The 18,597-nt window shown below is 37.2% G+C and overlaps 2 protein-coding genes across 3 annotated transcripts in view; one reads left to right on the plus strand and one right to left on the minus strand.

Annotated features, from left to right (window-relative positions):
• LOC114148319 (collagen alpha-2(VI) chain-like) lies at positions 1-18,107 on the plus strand. Of its 2 annotated transcripts, none has more exons than XM_028023524.1 (28): positions 1-473; positions 2,345-2,527; positions 3,699-4,303; positions 4,395-4,415; positions 6,423-6,488; positions 6,570-6,623; positions 6,734-6,778; positions 6,858-6,884; positions 6,968-6,994; positions 7,074-7,118; positions 7,194-7,247; positions 7,421-7,483; positions 8,841-8,903; positions 8,976-9,029; positions 9,117-9,152; positions 9,230-9,292; positions 9,804-9,866; positions 10,143-10,205; positions 10,295-10,357; positions 11,370-11,420; positions 11,498-11,596; positions 13,406-13,468; positions 13,568-13,603; positions 13,695-13,740; positions 13,844-13,996; positions 14,856-15,311; positions 15,382-15,420; positions 15,505-18,107. In XM_028023524.1, the coding sequence occupies exons 2-28, from the start codon at positions 2,350-2,352 to the stop codon at positions 16,104-16,106; spliced, it is 3,135 nt and encodes a 1,044-aa protein (XP_027879325.1). In that variant the 5' UTR covers positions 1-473; positions 2,345-2,349; the 3' UTR covers positions 16,107-18,107. The 2 variants fall into 2 exon arrangements, with proteins under 2 accessions (XP_027879325.1, XP_027879323.1); XM_028023522.1 differs by having other exon boundaries at positions 2-473; positions 2,345-2,536.
• LOC114148320 (X-ray repair complementing defective repair in Chinese hamster cells 5) overlaps positions 18,094-18,597 on the minus strand; it is a 14,239-nt gene continuing 13,735 nt past the window's right edge. Inside the window, exon 21 of the mRNA XM_028023525.1 lies at positions 18,094-18,560. Within this exon, the coding sequence (XP_027879326.1) occupies positions 18,546-18,560 (15 nt within the window). The 3' untranslated portion in view covers positions 18,094-18,545. The remainder of the gene's footprint in view (positions 18,561-18,597) is intronic.

Genomic DNA, 18,597 nt, shown 5'->3' on the forward strand with positions numbered 1-18,597 from the left:
TTCCAGGATGACATCTCCCATGGTGTTTAACATAGAGATATAAACAGGGAGTGAGTGTGAGCTGTTCTCTCCATGTAAGGATATGCAGCAGTGGGAGTTGATGTGTTTGTAAAAAAAGATGTTCTTTGGAGAGATTCAGTCTGCGATCTGACACGCGTTCTATCAGATTCTGTTGATAGATGGTTTGTTCCAGCATGCTGTATTAATCCAAATCCACTTCAAGTCTGCAGAACTGAGTCTTTGTGTTGCAGCTTGTGCTGCTGTCGCTGTCCAGCTGTCGTCCCACACAATAAGCTTTCATCTAAACGTCTCTCTCCAGTGCAGCTCTCCCCAACCAGAGGCTGACCCCGGATGAATCTGCTGATATGGGAACTTTCCGATTGAGATGATTATCTGGACTTTGCAGTCTGTGGAGATTGCTTGAATTTCCTGACTCAGTTTGGAGTTTACATTCTTTGTGTGCTGTTGCCGAGGTAAGAAGTCTTTACCCTATCTTACTGTTTTTTTGGTTTTTTGCTTAGACTAGTTTAACTGAGTCTATACAAGCACAGAGGCAACTTTATTAATAAAGACGATCTTAGAGAGGTGAGTGAATACATTTGATGTTATTCTACTGAAACTGAGAAAAAAGGTTATTTGAATTTCAGAAAATAAGGTCACAACTTATGGGAACAAGAGCCCATATTGTAGAGTCAGGAATGATGTTTTAGGGATTGCACTGTTAAATCTTGCTGTTCTGTCATAATTAAGTTTCTGATTACGTTTTTGTTTTGTTTAAAAGTATTTATGTACGAGCAACAAAGTGTGGGTGTGGTCAGGCTGGAGAAATCTGCTTGATTCATGTTACCAAAATAGAGATTTACAGAAATCAGGTAAAAAAAAAAAATGAAGCAAATTTTATCAAATTGTTAATTTGTCACCAGATTTGTTAAATTGTCTTCTATGAACATGCTGGCAGAGGCGATTGTTGAAATGAGTGGTATAATTTGTTGTTCCTGTTTGTTTATATGCTAGCATTAACACTGCACCACAGCCGGGTGTTATAGGAAGTTAGAAAAGTAGTAAACTCACTGAGTCTGTTTACATGAAAAGTTGAGATTGTTTATGACTTCTTTATCATTTTTTCCTGTTTGAGGAGTTTTTGCCTGCAATTCACTGTTGTGGGCTTGTTTGGTAGTTTTCAACATTGGTGTTGCTGAAATCGTTCTCCCAGCCTTCACCTGTTCGGTATTTGCGGATTTTTCTGTGGAAAAATCTGGACAGGTTTTCTGTGGAAAACCTGTCTATTAATGGATTTTCTTTTAAGAGAGCATATCTGAAATATTGTTTTGGCTGATGTTTTGAAAACAACCAATCCAGGAGTGATATTTATTTTCCTTAATGTAGATTGGCTGCACCCTCAAGAGCAGATAAGAGGAAAACTGTTGATGTTAGCTTCGTTAGTAGTGCTAAAGCATAATTAATTGATATTAAGGTTAATTCAGAGTTTTATCCATTAAAAAAGACAGATCCAAGTGTTTTAGAGGGGATCTAAAGAGTTCACAGAATTTAGCAAGGTTTAGGGTTTCACTGTTCTGCCACATTCAGAAATATGGAATGACTGTGTAAACTAGATATTTATTACATTTTATTGTGTACATCTTTACTTGTTTCCTGACAATCGTGTTTTTTTTTTATTCTGTAAAGAAAAGTATTTTCAAAAAGAAATAATGTTTATATTTGAAGCAATTGACCATAGATTAAAATGGTTACAGAACATTGGCTGGAGAATGTGAGTGTGTATTTTCTTAATCATGCTTCAAGCAATAAAAAACAGAAGATTCAGTTGAGCGATAAAAGTGATTTAATACTCAAGTTGTGAACACACAGAAAAGGCTTTTGCATCTGTTAGTTCTTTGCTTGTAACTTTGACCACCATCAGTTTGATCATCTGACTTTCTAACATCTGTTCTGACAGAAAACTAGGAAAAAATGCAACAGCCTCCCATCAGCTCGTTATTTTGTTTGTTGCTTGTTGATGTTGACTCACATCATAGTACTTAACTCCAGCCAAAATGTTCCTCACCACATTTTATTCATAAACTCTTATCAGACAGTACATCCAGGCTGAGACTTTTTTCAAACAGAATTCCATGTTGTTAAGGAATTCCTGTTTTCTCAAAACAGATAAATGTAGATATAAATATCAAGAGACATTTTGTTAACACTGTCTGAAATTGCAATAAACATTTGTAAGCTCCGCTGAGTCGCCCTCTGTGGAATCTCACCTCTCTGACAGTAACTTCCTGCATTGAAACAGCGCTTTGGATTAGAAAGATGACACAGAGCAGCTGGTGTGTTTCAGGAAAAATGACTGGAATCAATTCAGTCGCGCCAATGATTTTATGGGTCATCATTCTGACGGTGTTCCAAGCTGCATCGCCTCAACCTGCTCCCCCTCGAGGACCCAGGCCCATACCTGGACGAGGTGACAGTCCGGAACCAACACCGGCTCCGCTGCCGCCAGAGCCCACACCAAGACCAGAAGGTTGTGAGAGTGAGTTATTGTAATTTAATTTTAGGTCAGGAAACTGCAATATCCACTTTTCTGGATTTGCCTTGAAGGACTTGAGGTCGTTTTGATTTATATTTAATTTGCCTGTTTTATATGCAGTGCTGGAAGTATCCAGTGGAAATAAAAACGTAGACGGGTTAAAAGTGCAATAAAGTTCGAGCACGACTGAACATGAAAAAGAGATAGTAAAGAAGGATGAAGGAGATGCTCGTCTGCTTCTATAATACATTACAAAACAGCATTAATTGCACTCTATGGATGTGAAATTACTGTAATTTAACCAGACAAAAGAGTTTGTGTTATGTGAATGTGAAAGGCTTTATTTGTGCTATAATTTATTAGATGATTCACACTAATGCCTAAGAGCAGCATGTAATGCTCTGTCACCTTGAGGCTGAGCTCATTTTAAACCAGGAACACAAAGCTTGTTTTGTACAGACTGATGTTCCAAGACTCACAATGAAAATGAATCTTTTCAAATCATTACATGCATTATATGCACTTTCATTTTCATGCAAAAAATCTTAATAACATAAAGGTTGCAGAACAGGACAGCCTGTGTCGTTTCCTATGCAGCCCAGCAGTATGAAAAGGCATGAAAGTGAAATTTAGGAATTTTATGGTACATGAAAAATAATTGGATTTTCAGGTTTCATTCTGTCTCATTCTGCCAGTTGTTCCCTCATTCCATCAGCCATGTTTGTTCATGGTACTAATAATTATACATAATGTGTTCATCTGTCATTCTTTCATGCAGCTATTTAATCATCAATCCATTCATTATTCTATCCATCACTACATCTGTTTTCCCACCATCTGCTATACTTTGTTTATTGTTTCTTATCGTCTAGTCTTTTTTTTTTTGTTGCAGGTTTTATGTTCAAATTCTGACCACTGAAAACATATCTGCTACGGATTTACTATTGACTTTTGCATTTACATATAAGAATTTTGCATTTTTGAATATTTGGTCTGGAAAAGTGTGCAATTTTGATATAAAAAGTGTGTAGGAACTCTAATTAAAACAATTTTAGAGTATAAAAAACTGTACTGCATCTTGCCCTATTTGTACCTTATCACTCAATAATGTTCACAAAAAACATTTGCAACTTATTTACATTTTTGTTGGCATCCTCCTGTTCAGCAACGATCATCGACTGTCCCATCAAGCTGTTTTTCACCATTGACACCTCAGAGACCATCGCCCTGCAGGAATCTCCGCCCGGGAGTCTGGTGGAGAGCATCAAGGAATTCATGAAGATATTCGCCCAGAACCTCGAAAATGAGGAGTACAGGGGCCAGATCCAGATCACTTGGTCCTTAGGGGGATTGCACTTCTCTCAGAAGCAGGTGTTGTTCAGTCAGTTCACGACCAAACAGAGCTTCATCAGGAATCTCAGTCAGATAAAATACCTGGGCAAAGGCACCTACATCGACTGCGCTCTCACAAATATGACCCACGAGATGACGTACTCAGGGACACAGGCTGTCCTGTTCTCAGTGGTCATCACAGATGGTCACGTGACGGGGAGTCCATGTGGGGGGATCAAGGTGGCAGGCGACAGGGCTCGGGATCAAGGGATCCACATTTTTTCAGTAGCAGCCTCCAGACGCGTCAATGAACTAGGGATGAGGGAGATAGTCGGCTCACCCACAGAGGTGTACCGAGACGATTACATAGTCATGGAGATCGTTAATGGAAGACCGAGGATGAACACTGAAACTATTGATCGCATCATCAAAGTCATGGTGATCTGAGATCTTATTTTTTCTAAATACTTTTTTAAGATTTTATTGGTAGAAGAAACTTGCCTGACTGACTGCTGTTTTTGTTTTGCAGAAATATCAAGCATATCTACAGGTAAGACATCTTAAAAAATAATGATTGATCCACTAAAACGTCACTTCATTTGTTCTAGTCCCAAGGTTTTGAAGAAACTGTTCCTCTACTTGTTTACCTTTTGAATTTTGAATCCCTCCCCTAATATTGAACTTAACTAACTACCTGCTAGAGTTCACTAGAGTCATTATGCTTTGATTTGAATCTGTTATATTTATACAGATTAATAAAACTTTAATGACCTTGAAAAGGATGTTAGAACTCATCTCATCATGTCATTTGCTTTTTTTTTTTACTAATTTTTTGAGCAATAATAATTTGTCCTTGGAGATATAGCTACAGCTTGTAAGCTAAAAATATATAACTCTACTTAAAAGTCACAGAAGATCCAATGTGCTTTTAAATGTATAAACAATGAAAGCTTCAATCCACAAGTAGTTTCTTAGACTAACTTACCCTACACCATGCTCATGAAACATTTGTTCTTTTGTTCAAGGCGCATCAAAGATTAATGAGGTTGGTCAAACATTTTGAAATGGGATCACCGCTGTTTTCACAAATGAGCTAGTTCTTTTAAATCTTAAAACATATGGCATAGGAAGATGTGATGCCATAGAAAAACACCACATCAGCATCACCTTACTCTGCACTGAACACTGTAGGAGACACAATATGATCACCAGAAAACCCAGGCTGCCACAGGGTTTTGGATTTGTTGAACAATTCTTCTACACAAGCACTGCGGGTCACACACGCCATGTACATTTAATGTGTTTGCAACTTCGAGAGAATCCACGCAACTGTTACTCAGCATGGTTTAATCTCTCACCACACTGTGCTGTCTGCGCTGATTTCTATCACCTCAGTGTGCCATATGCTTGAAACTGAAACTAAGGACCCTATCTACTTTCAAAATAATGACATTTCATTCCCAGATATTTGAATAATCCCAAAGTATTAATAAAATAAAACTAGAGGGTGACATCACAGGAAGAAGAAACATACCCCATCCTGATGCAGCAGAATGCAATGACTTCCACATCCTTGATCCCAATACACATACACCATTCACAACAAGAGTGCATAGTTCAAAGAGTTAACAGGATTTTTCACAAAATCAAACATTTTGTGTTTGTTTAGGCCTCTTGTGTTTTATAATTTGCATGTACAGTGTTTTTCTTTTTTCAAAAAACATACCAATATTTACTTAGAAGACTGCTTTTGTTTTCTACCATATTTTTTTCATAATCACATTTGAAATGTTTGTATATTGTTTAGAAAGTGGAACCAAAATTATATATCTTGTTTATGTGCTCAAATGTGGCCAATAAAGATGGTTCTCATTTGGTGATGTATAAGACAAAGCAATCAAACATGCTGACACAAACTCTTCGTCCACCTGTTGACAAAGCTCTGTCTGGTCATGAACTGACATGAATCCAGCAATCTATCACCTCAAATTGTTTAGTACAATATCCTTCAAAAGCAATGGCGCCTCAGTGCAATAACAGTTTTTTGAGCTACATATCAGTACTGACCCCATGTTGCCCTGAGAGGTTTCTTCTGCCAGCCAGTTTGTTGCAAATGTTCAAATATTCAGATTCAAAACAAAAACATGCAATGAGTCTGTAGAAGAAAATAATAGAGCATTTGACAAAAGCCAACTTACACCAATAGAAGACCTGCTTGTGGATTATTTGCTCATATTTGTTGAAAAAAGAGAGAACATAGTTTCTAATCAGGAATTAAACCATAAATGGATGCAGAACATTTAATGTGGAAACATTTACTTAGTTTCTATTATTATAATTGAACAGTAGAGATACCAGGTAATTTTTTATCTATGAAGCAAAACATTCATCCCCCATAAGCACACAAACCAATGCTTAATGCAGAAAATCCTTAAAACAAAAACCTTTAGAATCTGCTACGGTGTCTAATTCTTTTTAATTTTGAAATTAAATTTTGAAATAATGTTTTGTTTATTTATTATGAATCAATTTATTTTTGTTCTTCTTCTACTTGCAGTGTTATAAACCTACATGCCTTGCAGTCCCTGGGATCCCGGGACGAAAAGGGGCCTCAGGTCAAAAAGTCAGTATGACTAGTGCTATGCTAGTTTTCATGTTTTGTCTCCTGTTTTGCAAAACGTTCATTTTGCTGTTATTTTTCTAGGGCATTAAAGGAGACAGAGGCATCAAAGGACCAAAAGGTCATAAAGGTAACCAGGTATGCCTGAGAATACGTCAAATCTAGTTAAAAAAAAACAACTTGTGATTTTATTTTATTTTTTTAATTTTCAACGACAGCTCACTTTTAAATAAAATGTTCCAATTCAGGGTGATCCTGGGATTGAAGGTTCAATTGGACGACCTGGTCTAAAGGTTTGGTGAAGCTCACCAAATATTTATACGTTTTTCATTTATTTATCTTAATAATTTGTTCATTCTTGTTTGCCCTCAGGGAGAAGTTGGTTTTAAAGGAGAAAAGGTGCGATTTTCTAAAACTTTCTGATTATGTGCCAGTGAGAGAAAGAAAATACCAGCTGTAATAAATTTATTTCTTTCAAACAGGGTGAAATTGGATTAATTGGAGCAAAGGTAGAGCAACATTTTAATGCTTGGCTACTCCACTCGTTTCTAGACTCCGAAAATTAATTGTGTTTGTTGTTTCTTGCAGGGTGCGGCGGGTTCACCAGGAAGGAATGGAACAGATGGACAAAAGGTAACTGGAGACGCATGTTACGTTTTCAAGGCACAGGATACTAGAGACATGTTCACTGACCTGTGGAAATTTCAGGGTAAATTTGGTCGAATTGGAGCTCCTGGCTGCAAAGGTGATCCAGGTGAAAAAGTGAGTCTTATGCTTTTACTGAAATCTGTTTTTGAATATTGATCTCGTCGTAGTTACCGCAAGAAAGAACACAATCATTTCTACCATGTTGCACATATAGATCAATCAGATGGTGTTTAACTTTATCATTAATCACCCACAGATGTCTGACTCATTCAATGCCTGTTTTTAAGGGACCAAATGGATACCCAGGAGACCCTGGTGACTCTGGATTATCTGGAAAAACGGGAGAAAAGGTGTGGAAAAAGAAGTCTAAGTTTATACAACTTTAGTCTGGAGAAAGACGAGGTAAAAATGTAAAAACCATAAAATAAAAAAAGAACAGCTCAAAAATGCATAGGTAACATAAAGCAAGGCTGGTGATTCAGAATTTGCTGGATTCACAGTGAAACAGTCAGGATGTTGGATTAGCAGCCTGGACCATCAGCTTTTTATGGGGATCTTCACTTGTTTAATAGGCAGAAAGGAAATTTCCAGTTTGAGCACAACTTTTGAAAGAGGATGTGTCACATAAGCAAACCAGTGTAATAAAGCAAAAAGAGCATGTTAATACTTTACTCAAGCGGCAAAAAAGAGGAAAAAAGTCTGCAAATATATGCATTATATCCGTTGAAGCAGAAAAAATGTCTCAAATTAAACTTAATTAGCTGTCAAAATTATTCCTGCAAACCTGCAGGATTTCACCTTGTTAATACGACTCAGTACCTTCAAATTTTCAATTACAGATTTCAGCTCTGTGTATAAACTATCCATAGCATATATATGTGTTTTCTAAAACGTTATACACATGTACAGCATGATATTGTACATTTGGTGACATCCTTCAATACTTTTGTGTGGCTCATATTTTTTAATAATGTTTTGAAGGTATTACTGAGTTTTTCATTGGAATTTGGTTGCTTTTTACGTCCAGATTCTGATCATTTAGGGAGGAATATTTGGTTTATTTTTCAATCCACTTAACTCTGACTTTTAGATCATTCAGGCGCGAAATAGATCTCATACTGGAGCGACAAATCAGTGTTGACTATTCATGTAACACACAACTTAGCAAAAACATATTTTTGAAGGAATCTGGAAACCAAGGTTATAATAGTTTCACTAAAATGTCCCAGTGTAGAAAAAAATAACATCTGCAATCAACTGTTTTTTTCTTATCTGGCTCCCTTGGCTCAGACTTGAATAAAAAGCAATGTTCCTAAATTTTACTATGCTAATTATTATTAACTGTTTGGGCATATAAGGAAGGTTCCATCCTTCTCACCTGTGTTTACGTGCACAGAGACGATTATTGCAGCTGGAAAGGATACAACATCTTCCCCCCATATATGGTAGCATCTTCCTGTTTTTGTGAGCATGACTCAAGTAGCTCTTTTCTGTCAGACAATAAAAGTGTGCTTTAACACAAATTTTGTGCTTTGAAAACCAAAGGAAAGGCAGAATGTGATTTATTTATTGTTTTATATTTTAAAAATTTCAACACCTTCAAACCATGATTAAATGAGTTCTTTAAAGCAAGCATCCATATTCAGTATTTTCTATGTCCATGTCCAGTGTTTAAATCTAATTGTGTCATTGTCTTTGTTGATTCAGGGTGATACAGGTCTCCCAGGGAAGATAGGCCCCCCAGGCCCTGTGGGAAATCCAGGACTAAAGGTAAGCTTTAGTTTGAAACACAGCAGAATGATGAAAAAAATACAGTCACTAATCTGACTTACCATTTCTTAGGGTGAAAAGGGAAATCCTGGAAATCCAGGATCACCTGGAGGAAGAGGGGTTCCTGTATGTATCATAGATTTATTTAAATGTCCTACAACATAAATTATTGGTAGAGTGATGACACTTATAGTACATTTGCATTTCTTTCAGGGGATCAGTGGCAAACCAGGACTGAGGGGCGAACTGGTATTTCAAGCACTATTTAAAAGATTTGTTTTTGAGTTGTAAAATTTCGACATTCATATTTTATCAAACATTAACAGGGCAGGAGGGGAGATCCTGGAAGGAAGGGGGCGCCAGGACAAGATGGGGCCCCAGGACCGAAGGTGAGTTTTACATTGAAAAAAATCAGTTGTCATCTACTGATGACGTTTAAAGTTTGGGATTTTTAAAGCAGATCTATTCCTTTTTCAAACTGAGAAAAGTTAGGAAACTAAAACCAAAAGTAAATACCGTACTAGAGAACTTCTACTGCAGGGTGTCTTGGTAAACTATGGAGTATTTTTTATTTTTTTTAAATGCAAAGATCATGAAGGAAGGAGGGTTTCTGCTAGTGATCTGAAACTCGGTTAATCTTTTGAAATACTGACAAACAGCATGAAATTCTGTTGACATGAATTTTCAGCTGTAGAAGTACAGAAAATATCATGTTTTTCACATTTTCTGCACAACTCTACAGCCTCAGAGAGCAGAACCCCCTCCTGTCATGATTTAGTTATGCAATGCATCAGATACTTTCTTTGAATTCTGAGGAAGATTCTTGTTTTGCTCCAATTTCTTTATTCAGATTAACCAATTATTTATAATTTAAAATTCTCACGCAATATTTCTTTGAAGGGAGATCAAGGAGCATCAGGGGACAGAGGTCGACCTGGGGAAGATGGAGTTAGGGGTGCGAAGGTGAGTGGGTGGGCTTTGGCTGGAGAGACAACCCAGAGCCTTGTTATACATCATATAATGAAGCTATGCCTTCAAGCACAATGGATCAGCCAAAACAACTCCAGCTGAGTCTTGTATCAGGAAAAAAGAGGTCTTTCTCCAGGGAAAACACAATCCTTTTGAAATGGTTTGGCCTGCGTTGTCCACTGCCAAATTCCCATCCACATGAGTAATTCTGTGTGTGGGGGCTAGAGTCAAGGTTAAGTCCGGTGAAAGCATTTCCTTTAATGTTTTCAGGGAGACCAAGGACTACCAGGACCAAGGGGTCGGCCAGGAGAACCAGGCAGCACTGGAGGAAATGTGTGCAGTTCATAATATCATCATTATTATTAACAGATTAATAGTTAAAGTTCATGAGCTGATGGAGCCATTAACCTTTGACACTGTAGGGCATGGTGGGGCCTCCTGGAGAACCCGGACTGAGAGGAGACCCTGGACCACGTGGACCGCAGGTGAGTAGGTCAAGTTTTAACTCTAAATGTAATGGTTTTTATACTTTTTAAATTTAACGGCATTTTAACAGTTTTATTTGGAGGTCTAAAATCAAAATCAGCAAAAACTGTATTCAGATATTTACCACTCTGAAAAACTAGTATATATATGCATAAGGAAGATTTAAACTTTCCCATCACATTGGCCACCAGGAAGAAAGAAATGAGAGTCTTTGGCTTAAATTTAAGCTCATTTAATGAAAATGTATGTGGTTATATTTCCAGTGAGGAGGAGAAATTCTGGAGGCAGTAGTTTGGACTGGGCATGTTGCTAAGGTGGATTTTCAAATCTAGTTTTGAGTGTTAGATACTTATAAATAGTCAGTCTGTTTTAAAAAATCTATATTTTCAAAACTCAGCTAATTTCACATGTAAACATGTTTTTTTAGCATCTGATGCTAAAAAGTGATGTCTACTCATCACTTATATCCATGGCATGGTTGTTATAGGGTCTGACTGCTGACTTATAGGTCAAACTCCTTGAACCGAGGGGTTATATAATCTCTTCCCGTGTCATGCTTTATTTAAAGTCACGATTATCCAGCAAAAGATTCATAATCTTGTGACGAAAAGTGGGGCAAGTAAAATTAGTTCCCACACTTTTTTTTCATTAAGTTGACTCAATTTTCCAGCATGGCTGGGACCTTGGGGAACATAAGAGTGTTCACTCCATCCTGTACTGCATTCCTACAATAAGTAGCAACATATCCTTTTAGAATGTTCTCTTTAGAAAAATCGATTCTGTTGACAAAATTCTGTTTTGGTAATTCTCATCTGAAACTAGTTCACTCCCTCTGGTATTTTCTAATGTCACTCATTTACTCAACCCCCCCCCCCCCCCAACAAAAAACAAATCCCTAATTGTGAGTTTTTTATTTATATTGGAGAAATGAAGTGATGTTGTAAAGCATTAATAACCAAAACCTAATCTTTGTATATAATATTTAACATTCAACACTGTCCTGGCTTAAAGGGAGACAATGGAAGGCCAGGATTCAACTACCCTGGACCAAGAGGACCAACAGTATGATTTTTTTTCTGTTCATATCATATCCTTCAGGTTTTAGATGCATGAGTAAAAGTGAATTCTGTGCTTTGCAGGGAGAGAGAGGAGATCCAGGCAAGAGAGGACCCAGAGGGGGCAGAGGTGAATGCGGTGCAAAAGGGGAGCCAGGAGCTAAAGGAGCACCAGGAGAGCCTGTAAGAATAAAGACACAATGTCTTTAATGGAAGGGCAATTTAGGGTTTAAACAGAGATGCTGAACAGATAAGCTGAAACTAATGTTTATACGGTTCTGCTGAAACAGGGAAAAACTCTTATCTCAAAAACGAATGCTGTGCAGACTGTTCTGCCTCAAGCACTTGGATTGCTGAATGCACACAACAGAAGAAGTACTTAAATGAAACTATGTATAGTGTAACAATCAAGTTTTCAGGCCCATGTTAAGTATTTTAACTCAATAAGTGATTTTGCTTAAATGAAGTTTTTAGAACTAATAATGCATTAATTAGCCTATGTTGTTGCACCAAATACATCTAAATCTGTGAATTTATTTTATTTTGTAAAGTTTAACTAAATCCTTAATTACGTCATCTTTGTCCTTGTCGTTTTTTGATCAGTCCCTAAAGATAACTTTGAATGTTTGCATGAATATATTCATGAAAATTCTACTTTCACATCAAAGAAGTTACATAAAAGTAAAAAACAATTAATAAATAGGAAAATGTACGCACTTGAAGAAGCTACTGTTTTGTAAAACAGACTTGAGTTACAGTAGGTCTTCTTTTTTCTGTTTTTCAAAAGTATTGATGTTACATTTTTCTGCAAGATTCGTCCACCACAATAAAATGTCTTTTGCCTTCATTTCAACTTAAAAGGTTGCCTAAATACATCTTTCCTAAAGAGTAGTTACTACAGTGGCCAGTTAGTCAAAGGCCGTCATCTCGTTTGGTGCTGATGTAGACTTGCACAAAAACTACTTTACTGGACTTTACTTAGCCACTCCATATGCAGCCACCTACTGGACAACCACTATAAGATCACAACATTTGTATTTTAACTCTCGTGACTGTCCTTTATGACAATCTTACAAGCAAAAAAATATTACTTACATCAATTAATTATGACTAATACTATTGGCAAAATGTGCAATTAATCCTTTGTCCATTACTGGAGTTTCAAAGACTTAAAAAATAACTTTGCAGCCATTCCCAGATCGATAGATTTCAGAGTCCTCTGCTATTGAATTTCTTTATATCAGAGATTGATGTGTTGCTATTTGAGAAGTTTTAGCCTACTTCATGTTGTCATGCAGTTTCTATTTAAGTGATTTCTGAATTCCATTCCATTTTGTCAGTTAATTTTTGATGTAAAAGGAGGAGGAGTTATCTTATCACATAGATCAGGGTTGGTTTCAGTATCTGAAACATTTATTTTAACCAAAGAAGTTTAAGAAGTCTTTAGGGAGGAAAATACTTTTTCACATAACTTGTGTGTCGTATAAAGTTTTAAAAACATCATCTTTACAACAATTGGCTGAATAGTTCACAAGACATATTTTTGGGGAAACAGGCTCTTTAGAAACCAAGTTACACTGTGAGGATTACTCAGGTGGAAATAGAAAACCTAAATATTATCACGAAAGAAGAAACAGAAAATAGTCATTGAAAAAGGCAGAAAAAACTGTGGAGCTTCTTTTTTAGACATGGAAAAAGGAGCCCCAGAGATCATCATTATCATCATTATCATTACTGCCATCTGTTTCTTTGTGATATTTTTTGCAATGAAACAGATGCAGTTTATCTTCTGTACTGTCCATGTGTAGTTCATGGACAGTACAGTACTTCTTCAAACAAGGAGCAAAATCAATGACCACAACGCCCCACCTTCTGTAAAAAAACGACTATAGCTGAACACTTTACACATATGCAGAGAATGAGTCACTATTACTTAAAACATGCTTGGTATGAGGTATGAGTCACTTCACCAGAAAAATATTTTGCATTCAGGGTGAACCAGGCCAGCCAGGAGAGCCAGGAGAGAGAGGACCCCAGGGAGACCCTGGAAAAGATGTAAGAAGCATCAGCGAAACCATTTCAGTAATCACCTGACCATGCATATAGATTTCAGATCCAATATCGCCACTCTGTCTTTGTCATGTGCTTGTGCAGGGTGGTCCAGGGCCAGCTGGGGATCCTGGGCTCACTGTAAGTCAAACTGAAAAATACCATGAATAAAAGTAGGCTCTTTATATTCTTTGAAACTGAATGTCTCTAAACCGTCTTAATGTTACTCCAGGACTGTGATGTTATGACGTACATCAGGGAGACCTGTGGTTGTTGTGGTAGGCAGAGAGACGTGATCCTCATTCCAACACAGCTCTGCAGTTATCATCTTTAAACATGCTGAGCCACTTGTTGCATTTTCTTTTCTTTTTTTTCACTCAGACTGTGAGAAACACTGCGGCGCTCTGGACATTGTCTTTGTAATTGACAGCTCTGAGAGTGTTGGGATGACCAACTTCACCCTGGAAAAGAACTTTGTTATCAACACCATCAACAGGCTGGGATCAATGGCCTCTGACCCCACATCTCCAACGGGTACAGTCCACAAAAATAACATTCAATCCTTTTCTAAAGGAAAATCAACACAGCGATCATGTGTCAAACTGTTGGGAATGTTTCAGTGATGTTGTAACAATCAACATATTGATTGTTACAGTTGTAATGACGGTTTATATAAAATTGATAGGTTATTTTGAATGTGCAACAAAAGCTAAATTTAGGAGTAGTTTTCAGGTAAACATGCCTTTTTGTACAAATTATTGTAGCTTTTTGTCATTCTGTATCAAAAGTACAACAATGTGTGTCGCATTTTGGGTTTTTTCACTTTTAACACTACATTGGAGTTCTACTCAGAAGTTGTAATTTCCAGGTTTCATGCATGAAAAATGAAACAGAATGAACCCTGAAGGGAGAATCCTGGATTTGAACATTAGAGGTCTCCCGCTAACTCCAAATTCAGATTCAATATGGTTTCCACAGAAATATAATGAAAGTTGTTACAGTATTAAACAGTTTATTTGCACTGCTGACTCTTTTCTACCTTATTAACAACTGCTGATGTAGTGCCAAACAATCTTTGTTTGTAAAAATTATCTTGCCTTGCTAATTGTAGTTAGTGATAAAATACTTAGCAAATTTAACAAGCTTTGCAACCTCCTAGCTTAGCTGTGGCATCATCCCAAGATCCAGTTTTCAACTTCTGAGGCAGCAGCAATCTACCACAGTTGTGGGTCGGAGATTTGGGAAAACTCTGTAGCTTTTTAGCATTGTTCAATTGAAAAAATTAAGCCTTTTATTGACAAAACAGTTAAAGATGTTTTATCATTAAAAAAAGACCATTTACGTACTGTATACTAGCAACTTGCAATTAATCTACAGTTACTGTGTTTTTTAGGTACGAGAGTTGGAGTGGTACAGTTCAGTCACAAAGGAACATTTGAGGTCATACGACTCGATGACCCTTCCATAGACTCCATGTCTTCATTCAAGACAGCAGTGAAGAATCTTCAGTGGATTGCTGGGGGCACATTTACACCCTCTGCACTCAAGTTTGCCTATGATAACTTAATAAGGGACAGCAAGAGAGCCCGTGCCAAAGTATCGGTAGTGGTAGTTACAGACGGTCGCTTTGACCCTCGTGATGATGACAGTAAACTCAGGTACCTCTGCGATGACCCCAATGTGGTGGTGAATGCCATTGGGGTTGGTGACATGTTTGACAAGGAACATGACAGTGAGACCCTAGTATCAATAGCCTGTAACAACAAGAACCGCATCACTGAGATGAAGAAATACACAGACTTAGTGGCTGATAACTTCATTCAGAAGATGGAAACAGTTCTCTGTCCTGGTAAGTCTCTCCATCCATTCTCCTCTTGGCATCTGCCTAAACTTCACTGAATGTCTGTTTACTTTTCCAGATCCAGTGATTAAGTGTCCAGATCTTCCCTGTAAAACTGGTGGGTTTTATTTATGGTTAGGTTACTGGTTTAATGGTAAAATGACGAGAATGTCATTGAGTAAGCGGTCCTCTTTCATTACAGAACTTGCTGTAGCTCCATGTGTTGGACGACCCATAGAGCTGGTGTTTCTTCTCGATGGTTCGGAGCGCCTCGGGATGGAAAACTTTGGCCACGCACGTCATTTTGTTGAAATGGTTGCAAATGCATTGACAATGGCCAAGAACAGAAATGACCAAAACGGGGCTCGTCTGGCACTGACAGAGTTTGGCAATGAGAATGAAAACCAAGTGGCCTTTCTTCTTACACACGAGCAGAAGGCTATCACTTCTGGTCTATCAGGTTTACATTATCTTGATGCTTCGTCAGCAGTGGGGCCTGCCATCTTCAAAACCATCAATGAGATTTTGGGCAAAGGACCCACTCGCAAGACAAGACGTGGTGCCGAGGTCTCATTTGTTTTCATCACAGATGGTATTACTAATATCACCAACCTGGACGAGGCAGCTTCTGCAATGCGCAGGGAACACATCTTTTCCACTGTGATTGCCACGGGAAGTGATGTGGATGAAGAAGTCCTAACAACGTTGGCTATGGGTGACCAGACTGCCATCTTTAAGAGTCAGAAATTTTCTGATCTGTTACAGCCTAGTTTCTTTGACCGTTTCGTCAGGTGGGTGTGTTAGAGACTGTCCTCATTGTGAGTGTCCTACTGGTGCTACTGCTCTGTACTTAACCATTTTAACAGTTGATCCAAGTTGAATTCACCCTTGTATTGTTCTCAAAAATGCTGATTAAGGTCAGCTAATTTCACCTCAGTCAGAGATTAACAGGAACAATAATGTGCAAAACCTGAAATATTTGGGGAGGAGGTTTCTAAAGAACTCAGTTCTTACCAGCACTGATTTTCTTTGTGTTCAAATATGAAACAAAAAAGAAATGAGCCAATGGTGAGAGATAACTGGCAAAGACTTTAGGTACCTCTATATTGTCTACCCAGATTGTTTTGAGTGAACATTTTCCAGATAACATTTTTTTCTTGTACCAAAATATTAAATTAGGTTAGTTTCGATTTATTTGTAAAATGGTCTATTTAGTTTTCCAATTGCAAGAAACTCAAACTTAAAACAAAATAAATAAGGGTAAAAGATTTCCATCAAGTTAATTTGACAGCCAGTAAAGCAATTTATTTTTCCAAATGTTTGCAAATTCATCTCCAGACATGAACACTAATTATACAGCGAAATTAGGTAATATCATAGCTAACAGCTGAAACCAAGAGCACTTTGGTGTGGTCCATTTGTACTCAGAAATCCAACTTTCTTATTTACTTCACAAACTCAAAATCCAATATGGCTGCCTTGTGCTTCAAATGTAACAAAAAATGTATGCCTTGTTTTTTGGATTTTTGGTGATACCTCCTCAGTCACACATATTGTCTTTAATATGTTTCTAAATAGTTTGAATGTATAAAACACTGAAATATGTGCCACTTTAATTAAATTTGCCATTAATGACACAATTAGCAAATTCTATTGTTTTCATCAAGCAACAGAAGCTAAGTGATTCTGTTAAAAGATTATAAGCAGTTATTCCTTAGCAGAAACTCCCGTTGTTTTCACGCTATGCAAAACCCAGTTAGTTGGCCCAAAAGGCTGAAGCTAAAGGCTAATCCGAGAGGCTATAGACCAAGAAGACAACTAATGTTAATGCTTCATGAACCTGTAAATTGTAATCATGCATGTATAGAAGAGCTATTTATAAAGAAGCTGAATATTATTTTCTCAATAAGCGAAGTTTGGAGGCAGTGCATCACCTCCTGTACATTTGGGCTTTTCTGGATGGATTTTGTCTACATGTTTCCGTCAATGGCTAAATATCTATGTCAGGTTATTTGGTCACTTAAAATTTTGCTGTTTTTAGTGCTTGTGCACATAATTGTCTCTCCGTTTCCCTGTGATGATGAGTTGCGACCTGTCCAAGGTTCACCCGACATCTTGCCCACCGAGCGCAATAGATGGACACCAACCCCTTTACAGCCCCAGCATTTTGAACCTCTATAACATTTTGAAGAGTACAGTTGTTTTGAGATGGTGAAAATCAGTTTTGGTCTAGTGCTTTCTCTGTCTAGCCATTAAATTCACCCTCTAAGTCCAATTAATATGGATTCACACCAATTGAAAACTATATAAAATATCCAATACAAGCAAGATATTAACTGCTTTTAACCTTTTTAACAGAACCACACCTGGACATTCATAAACACCTTTGAAAGTTGGCTGTGATGTCATTTTAAGATTAGGGCTTTAATGACTTAGGTAAATCAAATTACCGTAAGTGATACAGACTTGAATCTTCGTTGTCTGCAATAAATCCAGGGCAATATGTTATGCTTTTTATTTTGAAAGGTTGTCCCCTAAACTAAGGAAGTACCGTCTCATTTTTAAGAAGTAAATGTTACACAAATGCAGTTTTTAAGTGTTTTATGTGGTGCTAGCAAGCTTACATTTATTAATTAAGGACTTTTTTGGAGCTGTTCAACAAATGTTACACAGTAGTATCATATAGTACAATAATTCGGTTCAAGAACAGTGATTTAGAGGGTTTTTGTGTAAAATACAAGTGTCTGTTGGTGTTCATTATCTGTCAAACAAAAACTTTGCAATACACTCATTATTTTAAGAAAATATTTGTTTATTACTTGTGCGTTCTACAATTTGCAATTATTATCACAAAGCATCAAGTTTTAATATATTTTGTCACCCAAAAAAACACAAGCTCTACTGTTAAGCATATTATAAATCACTGATTTCACATAATAAACCTGTAGTACTCCGAATGTTATAGTTTTTAGTACACTAGATCATTGGAAAATAAATTACAAAAGACTCATACAATGATAGTGATTTTACATTTAAAAGTGAACACAAAGTTTTTGATCTAAGCAGTTTTCTGTAAGTTGTTTGGTCAATTGTTTAATGAAGTACAGCTAACTAAAATACACCCAGTGATGGGGATCTCCAGTGGAAGGAACAGGACAAAGGACGGTTTAACTAGTTTGTTTAGGGTGGGGTTCAAACACCACATTCCTTAGATTTCTGCCAACACTCCTCCTGCTTCTTTTCTTACATCATGTCCAGCTGCACAGGAAGAGAGCAAAGAGAAGGGATATGAGCC

The sequence above is a fragment of the Xiphophorus couchianus genome, chromosome 7 (genome assembly GCF_001444195.1).
Source record: "Xiphophorus couchianus chromosome 7, X_couchianus-1.0, whole genome shotgun sequence".
NCBI classification, from domain to species: Eukaryota; Metazoa; Chordata; class Actinopteri; order Cyprinodontiformes; family Poeciliidae; genus Xiphophorus; species Xiphophorus couchianus.

What these genes read in the sequence shown, in the direction of transcription:
- LOC114148319 (XM_028023522.1), top strand. Translation starts at nt 2,350, where the DNA reads ATGACTGGAATCAATTCAGTCGCGCCAATGATTTTATGGGTCATCATT. An exon ending in TTGGTTTTAAAGGAGAAAAG is followed by an intron (nt 6,885 to 6,967) that starts GTGCGATTTTCT and finishes TCTTTCAAACAG; the next exon opens with GGTGAAATTGGATTAATTGG. An exon ending in GGAAACAGTTCTCTGTCCTG is followed by an intron (nt 15,312 to 15,381) that starts GTAAGTCTCTCC and finishes TTACTTTTCCAG; the next exon opens with ATCCAGTGATTAAGTGTCCA.